The 13,696-nt window shown below is 45.1% G+C and overlaps 1 protein-coding gene across 2 annotated transcripts; it reads left to right on the top strand.

The window, feature by feature from the left end:
* The first annotated feature begins 4,421 nt into the window (after positions 1-4,421).
* Oxsm (3-oxoacyl-ACP synthase, mitochondrial) lies at positions 4,422-7,748 on the top strand. 2 transcript variants are annotated; one of them, XM_032917968.1, is made up of 3 exons: positions 4,422-4,890; positions 5,397-6,395; positions 7,275-7,748. In XM_032917968.1, the coding sequence occupies exons 2-3, from the start codon at positions 5,428-5,430 to the stop codon at positions 7,675-7,677; spliced, it is 1,371 nt and encodes a 456-aa protein (XP_032773859.1). In that variant the 5' UTR covers positions 4,422-4,890; positions 5,397-5,427; the 3' UTR covers positions 7,678-7,748. The 2 variants fall into 2 exon arrangements, with proteins under 2 accessions (XP_032773859.1, XP_032773860.1); XM_032917969.1 differs by lacking the exon at positions 4,422-4,890 and having other exon boundaries at positions 4,897-6,395.
* Positions 7,749-13,696: the final 5,948 nt, after the last annotated feature.

The raw sequence follows: 13,696 nt of genomic DNA, 5'->3' as shown, positions 1-13,696 counted from the left end.
AGGAGAATCAAAAGTTCAAGCTTAACCTTGGTTTAGTAGTGAGGTTGAGGGCCAGCCTGGGCTACACCAGACCCTGTCAACATACAACACATACACACACCCCTGTACCACTACCACCACCATCAAAAGACATGAAAGTTGGAGGGAGATGAAGGAAAAGGAGGTTAAAAGGGGGGGCAGTAAAGGCGACGGAAGAGAGATAATACATGGACTGTGGCCAAAGACTGTTATATATCTATGAGACTGTGAAAGCACCATTCTTAAAAAGAGACTATTATGTTTAACAAAGAGACTTATTAACTTTCGTTTAAACTTTTCATTGGCTAACTAGCAATTTCTTTTTGTGGCTCATAACAAACTTACACTTAGGTTTTTGGCCCAGCTCCGAGTGCTATGTTCCCAGCTGTTTGCTTGTGATCCCAGTAAAAGGTAGAGGCAGGCCAGGGAGTGCAGCTTGGTTGGAAGAAGTGCAGCACGGGAGGCAGGGTTTGCAATATGTGCTCCTGCCTTACTTCTAGGTCACTCCCTCTGCTTGTGCTTGTGGTCAAGGATGTGAGTGTTCAACTTCCTGCTCTGGCTGCCGGGCCTGCTGGCATGCCACCATCCTTGACTCTAACCTTTGGAACTGTAAGCCAAACTACATTGTTTTATAAGTCGCCTTGGTTATGGTGTTTTATCACAACAGTAGAAAAGCTTACTATCCACAGAAACTAATACTGAGAGAGTGGGATACTGCTGTGGTGAATTTGACCATGTGGGGTGTTTTTTGGTCAGGGGAGGGTATTATGGAAGGATTTTTGGAAGACTTGGGCTAGAAAACAAGATAAATTGTACTGTTTGTAGAGCAAAGGAGCTCTGGGGAGCTTAACATTACAGCCAAGGCATGTGCTGGAGAGAGGAAGTTTCACCCAGTTGAGAAATTTGCACTGGAATAAAAGAAAAGGGTACTCTCTAGGCAATATCTCCCCCAGCAAAACGTCCAGCTTATGAGACAGCCTAAAGCATTTTCTGATCCTAGAGAGTAACTGAATAAAAGTATTGTTGCTAATGTGATTCAAGCGACCCCATCCCTGGCTGGCAGCCACACTAAGCTGTGTTGTTCCCACAATGCCAGCTTTAGACTTGTAGGATACAAGAATGAGGGTTACAGATCCTACCTCTGTGGCTTGTGAGAGCCTCTGAGGCCAGACAACCTGCGGTAGGGAATTCTCTGCATGAAGATCCTGAGAGAGTAAGAGTCCTGGCAGACTGTGGTGTGGAGCTGTGAAAGGGAAGCTTGGGTTCCAGTGGAGATCACAAGATGTTGACGATATCAATGCTATGAGAAATCTGCTAAGGATTGAATAGAGAGTGTGGGACCAGCCCAAGAGAGAGATGTAGGCTACAGGCAGGAAAGCTAGAGGGTTGGAGCCCTTAACAGAAGACAGGGTTTGGTGTTTTGTTCTGCTAGGTAATGGTCATGGTTTGGTCCAGTATGTTCTTATTATGCCCCACTTGGGCCTTTTGGGATGGTAATGTGTGTCATATATTGGAAATATGTAATTTGCCTTATGATTTTACAGAAGGTTGCATTCTGAGATGCTTCACATCTTAGAAGAGACTCTGGACTTTTAAGCAGTGTTAAGACTGTGAAAGACTACAGGGACTTTTGAAGTTTCACTAAATGCATTTTGCATTATATGGCCAGGAGTCTATGAAGACCAGGGAGTGGGGTGTGGTGGTTTGAATGAACAATGTTCCCCACAGGCTCTAGTCAGTGGTCCAGTTTGGGGACATTTAGGTGGTACAGCCATGCTAGAAGAAGTACGTCACTGAAAGTAGTTGAGAAAACAACTTTATGTTTGCTCTCTTGGCTCCACATTTGTGATAAAGGATGTGAGCTTTCAGTTCCCTCCTCTAGCCACCATGCTTGCTGCCTGCTGACCTACTGTCCCAGTTGTAGACACTTAGCCCTCTGGAAATATAAGGCCTTTGCCTCTGAGCCATTTCTCCTACCTCTCATTTTTATTTTTAAGTGTGTGTGTTTGTGTGTGTGTGTGTGTGTGTGTGTGTGTGTGTGTGTGTGTAGCACATGCATACACATTCCCCTGCCATGGTATTTGGAGATCAGAGGACAATTTCTGGGAGTTGGCTTTTTTCTTCCACTGTTAAGAGTTCTGAAAATGGTCGTGAGCCCTATCCACCAATGGCTGAGCTGTGGTAATGTACACCTTTAATCCCATCCCTCAGGAGGCAGCGGCAGATGGAGCTCTGTGAGATTGAGGCCAGCCTGGACTACAGAGTGAATTCTAGGACAGCCAGGGCTGTAAAACCCTGTCCTGAAAAAACAAAACCAAATCAAACAACAACAACAACAACAACAACAAACCCAAACCAAGCAAAACACAGAAACAAGCAAGCAAGCAAGCACACACACAGACACAGAGAGAGAGAGAGAGAGAGAGGGGGGGAGGGAGGGGAGAGGGAGGGAAGAGGGGGAGAAAGAGAAGGGGAGGGGAGGGGAGGGGAGGGGGGGGAGAGGGGGAGGAGAGAGGGGGGGAGAGGGGGGGAGGGGGAGAGAGAGAGAGAGAGAGAGAGAGAGAGAGAGAGAGAGAGAGAGAGAGTTGGAGAAATGGAATTCAGATTATCAAGCTATAAAGGTTAGTGGCAGGTGTCTTTATCTACTCAATCAAACTTCTCAAATTTAGCCCTGGCCACAGCGGCCTGGTGTTTTGTCTGTATTGTACTCTTGCCTGATGAAATGCCTGCTTCCCCCCAGTTACTTCACTTGTATTTACTCAGCTCACAGACTGAAGCCTAGGTTCCCTTCTTTGAATAATTTCCTGACTTAATGAGATAGCACTTGACCTCAGTCTCCTTTGGTTACAATAATATTACAAACAAGTTCAACTTGTTGGATAGGAACTTTATTTAATTGAGAACTGGATTTGGAAATAAAGTGTTGATCCAGAGAAATTCTAAGAGGAGGTTATGATAAACAGAATCAAGCTGAAGACTTTTGTTCATGAATACATGGTGACATTTTAGCAAACAACATGGTAGTAGTTCACATGCAGCTGTTATGATGTTATAAACTCCTTACCCCTTTCCAGACGGAAGCAAAATGATCAAAGAGAGAAATAGAAATGTAAGCTACAGCCTTGTCATACCACTTTGTTATGTGTGTGCATTGTTTCGAGAATTCTTCTCCTGGGAAGATGTAAACAAACACCCAGCCTCTTTATAAAGCACCAACAATAAATCAAAGCAAAATTCCCGAAGTGCGACTTACAGTACCTCTAAGTTTATACAGCTCACCTTCAGAGCATGGGTTGCTCACAGGAGTGTGGGAGACCCCAAGGCATCTCCACCACCAAAAAGTTTCACGGCAGCATGGATGATGGCGTGACTTCTCCATGGCTGCATAGATAGAGTTCCCCTTTCAGCTACCCTTCCACAGTCTACATGCCCCAGCAACCTTTTGAGATCCAAGGCTGCCTGCAATGGGAGCAGTAAAACATACAAATGGCCAAAAGGCATGTTCACTGCGGGGAGAGCATACTAAGCAAGTGGAGAGCCACTGGATCAAGAACAAGTTGGCTTTTCCTAGACATTTTAGACAAAGTAGGCTTCCAAATAAATCATATCCAAGACTAAACCTACCTCAGATTCTTTTTTCTACCGTTGGAAAGCTAGCATGTGTGGTAACAACCTCAAGAGGTATCACCCACGAGAAAATATATTAGCATTACTACAAGGTTCAGGTGGAGATCGCACAGTCAATCCTTTATCTGAAGAAAGTAAAGCTCGCACGCGGGACAGACTTGAACAGTTAATAAACAGTCCCTCGCTGTGTTGCTCCTTATTCTGCTTACCCACTACAGATTCAGTTATATTTATCTCTGAGCAAGTAAGTTAAACTTTTTGTAAGCTCAGAAATTTCCACTTCAGATACTGGGCATATTCCGTTCACTTCCTGTCATGGGTCAGCCATTAAAAGTTTTATTTTTACAGAAGTAGTTGTTAACATCATTTGCTATGGTAAATAAGGGTAAGGAAAAATGGAAATGAAGGAGACACCATAACCACTGCAGATCACTACAGACTTTAGGTTTTCTTTTGTTTTGTTTTAAAGACGAAGTCTTAAGGTTGGTAAGCCAGACTGGCTTGACACACTCTACACAGCTGAGGACTGAGTTCCTGATCCTCTAACCCCACCCCCAGCCCACCCCCCATCCCCGCCACCAAATGCTGAAATACCAGGCTCTACCATTATCTGATTTCTTTGCAAACCTTTAAAGTGGACGATCTATTCTGTTTTTTTTTCCCCCTTTTCTTTTTTTCGGAGCTGGGGACCGAACCCAGGGCCTTGCGCTTGCTAGGCAAGCGCTCTACCACTGAGCTAAATCCCCAACCCCTCTATTCTGTTTTGTAATCAACGTCTCCTAACAAATTCTCAACGTCTCTGCACATTTCGACATATTCAGCCGTAGTATTGTTTCCATAGTTTGCGTGGCATTTAGATGTTTCCCCAAACGACCTCTGTTTCAAGGGGAGTAGCATTCTGAAGAGTTCTATGAATACTTTCTACAGAGATACCAGGGAAGCCTGGGTTCCAGGCTACCGCTCTGTGTCCTCCTTGGAATGTGCTGGGGAAATGATAGCTTCCCTTATCTGGCAACACCGGAATATCTGGGCATTATCGCTGTGTGCTAAGGTGGGGTTTCCCAAGCAACCGAAACAGGTTCTGGAGCCAGAACAGCGGACTCCCAACCCAGGAACCCGGCGGAAGTCCTTCTCCGCGGGTCTGACCTCCGACGCCAGAAGCCAGTCTCCGGGCGGAAGAAACACTGCGCTGTAGACCAGCGTGCGCATGCGCACTCGGTGAGCGCCCGCAAAGGCTTGTTTCAGGTAGTTGCTGCGTTTCGTACCCGGGTTTCAGGGTAGGGGTGGAGGGCGTGACGTGGCCGTTGAGCCCTGAGAACTCCTAACACTGAGCTCGAGAAATAATGTCCGGCTTTCCTAACACCGCGGTGCTGGGCTGTGGCGGGGGCGCCGGAAAAGCTAGCTGCCCTACACGGAAGTAGATAAAATGCACTTCAAAGAATGGGGCCGAGGCGGCCTTTGTGCACTGACTTTAGAAATGCCACATAGACACAATCGACGCTCTACAGTAATCCTCCGTGAGCCTGAAGAAGGATGCCCCCTGCAGGGTGGGGTGGCTTTATGAAATCCAGCAAACTTGCTGTCAGTTGACAGTTTGAGGGACCTCATAGATTACAAATAAAAGTTAAGTCCAAGCGAGTGTTGCATTTTTCTGTGGCTTTTAGCACATGACCTCAAGCACACCTAGGGTGTGTATGTAAGATCCTTCGATTGTTTAAACAAAAGTTGCTGTCTCTTGTGGTCTGTTCCAGGAATGTGTTTCTGATCTTCTGAATTTCAACCATGTTGTCAAAGTGCTTGCAACATTTTCTAAAAGCCCATCCGTATCCAGCATCATATTGTTGGTTAATAAGCAAGCACAAGTTTTCTGGAAGTGTGCCAGCAGCCGGGTCGCGCAGGCGAGTTGTCATCACAGGCATTGGACTAGTGACACCACTTGGCGTTGGGGCTCAACTAGTTTGGGATCGGCTTCTCCGAGGAGAAAGTGGAATTGTTTCTGTAGTTGGTGATGAGTACAAGAGTATTCCTTGCAGAGTAGCTGCTTATGTACCAAGAGGTTCAGATAAAGGTCAGTTTAATGAACAAAACTTTGTGTCCAAATCAGATGCCAAGTCCATGTCCTCTCCCACCATCATGGCGGTCGGAGCAGCAGAGTTGGCCCTGAAAGACTCCGGCTGGTATCCGAAACTAGAAGCAGATCAGGTGGCTACTGGCGTTGCCATTGGCATGGGCATGGTTCCTCTGGAAGTTGTTTCTGAAACTGCTTTAATGTTTCAAACCAAAGGTTATAATAAAGTAAGCCCATTCTTTGTCCCTAAGATTCTAATCAATATGGCTGCAGGCCAGGTCAGCATTCGCTACAAACTCAAGGGCCCCAATCACTCAGTGTCCACAGCCTGTACCACGGGTGCACATGCTGTGGGAGACTCTTTTAGACTCATAGCCCACGGTGATGCAGATGTGATGGTGGCTGGAGGCACAGAGTCTTGTATTAGTCCGTTATCTCTCGCTGGGTTTTCCAGAGCCCGGGCTCTAAGCACGAACCCAGATCCTAAGCTGGCCTGCCGACCATTTCATCCAGAAAGAGATGGTTTTGTCATGGGTGAGGGAGCTGCTGTACTGGTGCTAGAAGAACATGAACATGCTGTTCAGAGAGGAGCCCGGATCTACGCAGAAGTTTTGGGTTATGGACTCTCAGGTGATGCTGGTCACATAACTGCCCCCGATCCTGAAGGAGAAGGTGCTTTAAGGTAAAAACTGGTCTTTCTGTTCAAAATAGTCTTTCCTCTTAAGATACTGTATTAAGGTACCATTGGAACTTCAAATTAAAAAAAAAATTACCTAGTTTTGGTGTATAGTATATATCCTTAGAGCAAAGTTTTTTTGGTTTTATTTTTTTTAATTATTTGCTTGAAATGGTTGAAAACATTTGAAAATCTTTAGACAAAAATTGAATGGACTTTAGTTAGAACCAATAGAGTTGTGTCTTTGCTAGCTTCCTATGCCCCACCTTCTGTTTGGTAGTCATGAGTGTGCTCCCTTCCTCCGCCCCCCTCTGAACGTCAGGCCTGGAGAATGGAGGCAGACCTGCTAGCTGTGTCTGGGTGGATTCTGTTCTTTTCAAAGCAGCATCTGCAGGTCGTGAATCACCCAGGGGTCTTGCTGGCAGGCCAGTTCTGACTGCGGGTCTACGTTGACACTTAAGAGTCGACATGTAGGGGCTGGGGATTTAGCTCAGTGGTAGGGCGCTTGCTAGGCAGGCCCTGGGTTCGGTTCCCAGCTCCGAGAAAAAAAAAAAAAAAGAAAAGGAAAAAAAAAAAAGAGTCGACATGTCTAACTAGCTCCAGTCTAAAGACCACACTTTGGCAAAAAGTCCTTGGTTATATGTTACCATCCAAGCTTAAACTTTATTATATTTTATCCAATTGAATCAGCCAGACGTTTATCAAGCTTTCCTATAATGGGACAAATACTAGCTAGCTACCTTTAGCTTTATGAATAGTAGGGTCTCTGCTATGACACTCAGGATGGGCCCACCCAGTGTATCTGGAAACCTTATCTTACACAAGCTACTCAGGTGAACATCTCCTGTTATTAACGATCATGCGATACTGTTCTTCTCTTGCCAGATGCATGGCTGCTGCTGTAAAAGATGCAGGCGTATCACCTGATCAGATATCCTATGTCAACGCACATGCCACCTCCACACCACTGGGTGATGCTGCTGAGAACAGAGCCATCAAGAGGCTCTTTAGGGACCATGCTCGTGCCCTCGCCATATCCTCCACAAAGGGAGCCACGGGGCATCTTCTGGGAGCTGCAGGGGCAGTGGAGGCAGCTTTTACCGCACTGGCTTGTTACCATCAGAAACTACCGCCAACTTTAAACCTGGATTGTACAGAGCCAGAATTTGATCTCAATTATGTTCCACTGGAGGCACAGGAATGGAAAACCGAGGGTCGATGTATTGGACTCACCAATTCCTTCGGGTTTGGTGGTACTAATGCGACACTTTGTATTGCTGGCATGTAAGCTTTGGCTTTCAATAGTCATAAATGTATAAATAGTATGCACATAAATATGTCTTATCAATGCCCAGATGACTCTAGCCTACTTGGTATTCGTATAGTTCTTTGCTAGTGAACAGGCTACCTAGTACTTGTGGGTATTTTATAGCATCTTGGTGTCTCCTGCGAGATTTCAGTGGCAACTTGTGACAACTAGAAATGTCTCTGGAGGACAGGATAGCCTGCACACAGAACTACTGATTTGTATTTTTCTAATGCACTATTTCACCCATCCCTGTCCTTTTCAGATATCTATTTAGAGACTAGCTCCTCTGAGCAAGGCTGTGTTGCTTCATGGTGTAACTCTAGGGGCACCACTGTCATACAGCATGTAGGGAGGAATGGAATACAAGTAGGAGTGTGCATCATCCGGCAGCATCCTTTGAGGACAGCTGTCAGTCAGTGATGGCCTAGTCACCCCGACCTGTGTAGGTCTCCTTAGTGGATTTTCCCCCAAGCTTTCATTTCTCTGAAGGAGGAAGTGAAGCTGATTTGGCATTTTTCTTGTCTTTTCTCATCTGTCCTTCCTTCCTTCCTTTCTCCTCCTCTTCCTCCCCTTCCTCCTCCTCTTCCTCCCCTTCCTCCCCTTCCTCCTCCCCTTCATCCTCTTCCTCTTCCTCCTCCTCTTCTTCCACCTCTTCCTCCTCTTCCTCTTCCTCCCCTTCCTCCTCATCTTCCTCCTCTCTTCCTCCTCCTTCTCCTTCCTCCTCTTCCTCTCCTCTTCCTCCTCTACTTCTTTGAGGCAGGGTTACTCTTGGAACTCATTCTATAGACCCTGGCTGGCCTTGAACTCAACGAAGATCTGCCTGCCTCTGCCTCCCAAGTGCTACTATTAAAGGTGTACACCGCCAGGGTCTGGCTGGTTTGGCATTTCTCATTCTGGGGATATCTGTGTTGTGGTGAATGGGCATAGAGATCTTTTGAAAAACTCTTATTTAACTAGGCCACCTCCCCTTAGTCCACCTCTAACTGTGTGACTGTGACAGTGTCCTCCAAGCTTCCCACTGCCAGGGTAACAAGTTCTTCAGAGGTGACAGCCAGCTAGGGAGGCACTTGGCAGGCAGGGCTTTTGTCGCTCTTCTGAGTAAGAGCTTTCATTTCCATGCAGACCCTCAAGTCCACAGTGACGTGGAGCTTCATTCAGGTGTCTACATTTCCCTGGCTCATGACACCTTCAATGCCTTTCTGTCCCCGTACTGTTTCATGATCTTTATTTTGGTTCCATGAGTCATCTCCAAGACAAAGTGCCTTTTGGCCTCAGCTTTCTTATTGGCTCACACAATGAGAGAGTAAAAAAGAAGATAAATGGCTATATGCCTTTCTGTAGAATGAGGAGCAGTCCCACATTTTACTTAAAACTTTGTTCTTATTTTATTTTATTTATTTTATTTTTTTTTAAATAATGTGTATGAGTGCTTTCCCTGAGGTCACAACAGGGCATTGGATCCCCTGTAACTGTGTGAACTACCCTGTCAGTGCTCAGAACCAAACCCAAGTTTCTGCAAGAGCAACAAGTCAGATCTCCAGCCCCTTGTCCTTGTTTTTCAAATCTGTATGTGTATGTTGGAGTGGGACATATCTGTGGGTGCAATTGCTGTAGTGGTGGCCAGAGGACAACTTTGTGGAGTTGGTGCTCTCCTCCCACTTTTATGTGAGTCTTGGGGATCAAACTCAGATCTTTAGGCTTACATTGGGAGCTCTTTACCTGCTGGGCCATTTTGGTGACCAGCTTTTCAATTAAAAAGGGGGGGGGGGGGGAGGGTCTCATTTTGTATAGAAAGCTGGCCCCGAATTTTCTGTGTAGCTCTGACTGGCCCGTGTCCTGAAGAACAAGCAGCCTGTGAACTCCCAAGTGCAGGCATTATAAGTTTGTGGCACTACACTTGAGTTAGTGTTAGCCGGCTATCTATGTTGACTCTCACTGTGTTTCTCCCTCCTAATGCTCAAACACTGTCATTGGTATCAATTTCCATTAACATATAGTGGTCAACTGGGAACTTACTGGGTACTTTATGTTGTCACCAGTGAAAATGTATGCATTAAAGAAGATTCTAAGGAAGCTGAATGCATGTGCCAACCAATTCAGGTCAAAGGAAAGTTGAGAAGAAAGGGTAGTCCAGTCTGAGGGGATTCAATGTAGAAAGTTCTAATAAGGGGGATCAAATCCAATGTACTCTGAGGAGGGAATTTGAGAGAGAATGTTGGAAGATCTACTAAATGGTGGGTCACAAAGAATCCTACAAGTTTTCAGGAAGTAAGGGTAGTAAGCTGATTTTAAGATTTGAGAGGGTAAGATGGCTTTGTAGTGAGTCCATTTGGGGGTGTACTGAACTGTTTTCCACTAGTTAGTCACTTTCTTTTTTGCTCAAGGTTGGTCATAAGAGAGTTCTTCTGAGTGATATAAAAGATGTTACTGAATCTTAATGTGAGTCAGTAGGTAAGCCTGCAACTGCTTTTTCTTTTGAGTACTGAATCCTCCTGCAAGGGCATGCCTTTGGCTCCATGTCATTAATTGACCCCAGCCAGCTCTTGCCCATGCCATCAAGATAAAAAACAGGAACTTGTCAGATTTTCAGTTCCTTCCTGTGTTTACGGGTTCTGGTTGGCTGTTGGAACTTTACAGCTGTCTTCAGTTCCCTGCACCTGCTCTGTGTTTCAAACCCCAGCAGCAGGAGGCAGCCACTGGTCACAACAGAAAGGATGGTATAGGAGTGGCATTACCAATTTATTTTTAAAATATCATTGGTTGTAGAGATCGGGAACAGACCTCAGGAGAGCTTGAGTCCCTTAAGGGAATAGAATCAGAAGGGTGTTAGAATCAGAAGATAGGCTATGTGGAGTGGTAGCTACTTAAACTGCTTTGTGCTCCCAGCGTGTCACACTCCCAGCCACCCACCAACTGCCAGAACCTGTTGGATTTGTGAATGAAAGATGGGCACACACGCATGCACACACGTACGCACACATGCATGTGCTCTCACTTGTTAATTTTAATATACCTTGACTAGCTCGAAGGCTGAACAGTTCTAATCCTTTGCACTGCTAGTAAACATTTCCCTCCTGTACTTCTGAGTTAACATCTTTTAAAATCTATTTCATCTCTGTTACCCAAAACACAATTTGAGAAATGGCCTGTGTGGCAATTTTCCCCTGATTCTCACAGGTCGGTTGGCCTTTAGATCTGGTCTTTCTTCTGTGTCAATGTGATCTCTGCCTTCTTCTCCTCTGCCAGTCCCTAGCCCTAGCCAATCTAAATGTCCTGCTTCAGTCTACCTGCCCAGCTATTGGCATTTGGCTCTTTATTGATCAATGAAAAACCAATTGGGGACAAGGACCTTCAGTGTTTGGACACACAGATTCCTGATTGTGGGGCTGGATTAATTCAAAGCATTAGAACTAATTCCCGATAGATATGGTGACTCATTTGTCTTCCAAAGTATAAAATCAGCTGTGCTTTTTAAGCTAACTCTAAGACATTGATGCACATTCTATTTTTAGTACAATTCAGTGAGTGTAGATAAACATGCATGCGTATTTGTAAATACTGCTTCAGTGAAAATGAACATTTTTATCACATCTAAAATGGCTTTGTGATCTGTTATAAGAAGGTATCCCAGAGTTCTGTTACACCACGCCTACACTACAAGAACAGAAAAGCACTCTGTCTTTGTTCAAAACTGACCAACACTAAATCAGAAGAGGAAGATGACTCAAGTCCCATAAAACCTCTAGCCCTTGAGGGGAGACCGGGTTTTTAGTTCTCAGATCTATCCTTTGCTTTCCTTCTCTGTGGGTTTGCTGCGTGTGCATTTCTTCACCCCTAATAAAAGCTGATTCTGTCAGCTGTGTTCGAGATTCTCCCTTCTGCTATACATCAGACATAAATGGTTTCCTTTTAATTGTTTAAATGATAGAGAAAATAAAACCAATCAAAACCCCTAGATGATAATGTCAGTCACCCTCAGCCATTGTCTTGGTAGGCCTTGGTGGTTTCCCAAGATTTAATTCCCGGGCAATGTGAGCCATTGGTGTTTGTTCACACCAATGTCTGTTTCACACATAAGTGTGAGGTTCCAGAGTTTAGATTCCCAGCACCCATGTAAATGCTGGGCAAGTGTTGCCTGCCTGTGATTTGAGCATGTGGTTACAGACACTTCGGACTCAGACCCTGCTTATTCAGTTCTTTCTAAGTGTCTGTTGCTCACAGATACTGGACCTGTGTCACAGTTCTGAGGCAATGCCATAAGACACTAGAATGCAGACTTGAGGGAATACCACAAGCTAAGCAAGTAGGCCACTTGGATATTGTTAGGTCTGTTTCTGCTACTTTTGTTAGCCAGATGCATCTTGTATGTGCCTTGGAATAGCTAGTGACTAAGACTTGTTAATGTGAATTGGCGGTCATTTGCATCTGTTCTATGCAGGCTCTTCTGGGGAGTAAGTATACATGTGACCCAGAAGCCTTCGCTCTTAATATGGTTCCTCCATGTCCACTCATATACCCCTAATTGAAATATTCCTTTCTTGTTCCAGTCCATACTTTCTAGGCTACTAACCAAAATCAGGCCTTCTTTATATATTTTCAGTTTGGGGCTCCTGCTACCAAAAGAGAAATGAGAAGTGTGTCTCATACGCACATGGTCTCCAGCTGGTCGTGTTGTTTGAGCTATGAGACCTTTAGGAGGGATAGCCTTGCTGCCTGAGGAAGCATGTCACTGGGAATGGGCTTTGAGAGCTTATAGCTTGCCCCGTTTCCACTTTACTTTCTGTTCTCTATGGGGGATTGGATCTCTCAACCTTCTGCACCAGCTGTTTTGAGGGAAGTAGGTCATGGGTAAGCTGTCCAGGAGTCTCTGTTCTTTTCAGAGTCCACTAAAGAACTGAATGCCCAGGAATGAGGTAAGTAAAGACACAGGAGAGATGAAAACAGGCGTTTATTGAAGCAGAAAGTACCATTAGGAAAGGTAGTGAGTATCTCAGAGCCAGAGAACCAACAAGTGGACTTGTGGCTGGTCTTTGACAGAACCCTGATTCTCCCATTTTTTATCCCCACTTTTTCTTAACTTCTTCCTCCCCTCCCATTGCTTCCTCTCAACCTAGATGGCCCTTGGTCCAGGAAGATAACAAGGCCCCAGGAGGATACATCCCAGCTGCAGAGTCTGGATATTATTTCTCTTGATAGTTCAGCTGCTTACGTAGGAATTTTATCTCTTTCCCTATGACCTCTTCCCTGATTGCCTATTCCTGTTAAGTCCTCAGACATCCCCCTGGTAGCGCGATTCTCTGTCTATAAAGTCTCCCTTTGGAACCTAAGCAGAAACAAACTCTTCTCTCTTTGAGTTGCTTCTGGTCGTGATGCTTTTACCAGAACAGTAAAAATAACTAACACACAGGGTGATACCAATGCAGCCTTGCCTGCTTGGGGTAGCTTCCTCCCTCGGTCCCTTCCAGTCAATTCTCAGCATCACTGTAATGCAACTGCCATCCACTTCAACCTGACTTCCAGCAAGAGCTATTTAGGAGGTAGAATCAGGATTCAACAATTGGTTGCTTCACTTTCCTTCTGATCCCAATTCCTTGTTTCTTGTTTCGTTGTTTTGTTTTTTTCCTTCTATTTTCCCTTCCCTGCTTTCTTAGTTTGTTTTCGGTTGCTGTGTTAAACACAACAGCAAGCAACTTTCGGAGGAAAGGATTTATTTTAGCTTAAACCTTACAGTCCATCATGAAGTCAGGGTAGGAACTCAAGGCAGGAACTGAGGCAGAGGCCACGAAGGAGTGTGAGTTACTGACTCGTTCCCCATGGTTTGTGGCACTACCCACAGTGGGCTGACTCTTACCTCCCATAGTAATCATTACTCAAGAAGAAAAACAGAAGAAAGAGAAAAAGAAAAAAAAAAAGAAATGCCTTCAAAGACTTGACTATTGGCTAATCTCACGGTGGCATTTTCTCAACTGTTGCTCCCCTTTCCCAGAAAACCCTCCTT

This window comes from Rattus rattus, chromosome 12, assembly GCF_011064425.1.
Source record: "Rattus rattus isolate New Zealand chromosome 12, Rrattus_CSIRO_v1, whole genome shotgun sequence".
NCBI classification, from domain to species: Eukaryota; Metazoa; Chordata; class Mammalia; order Rodentia; family Muridae; genus Rattus; species Rattus rattus.
The sequence above is the reverse complement of the archived record's forward strand: the minus strand, read 5'-3'. Positions and strand labels throughout refer to the sequence as shown.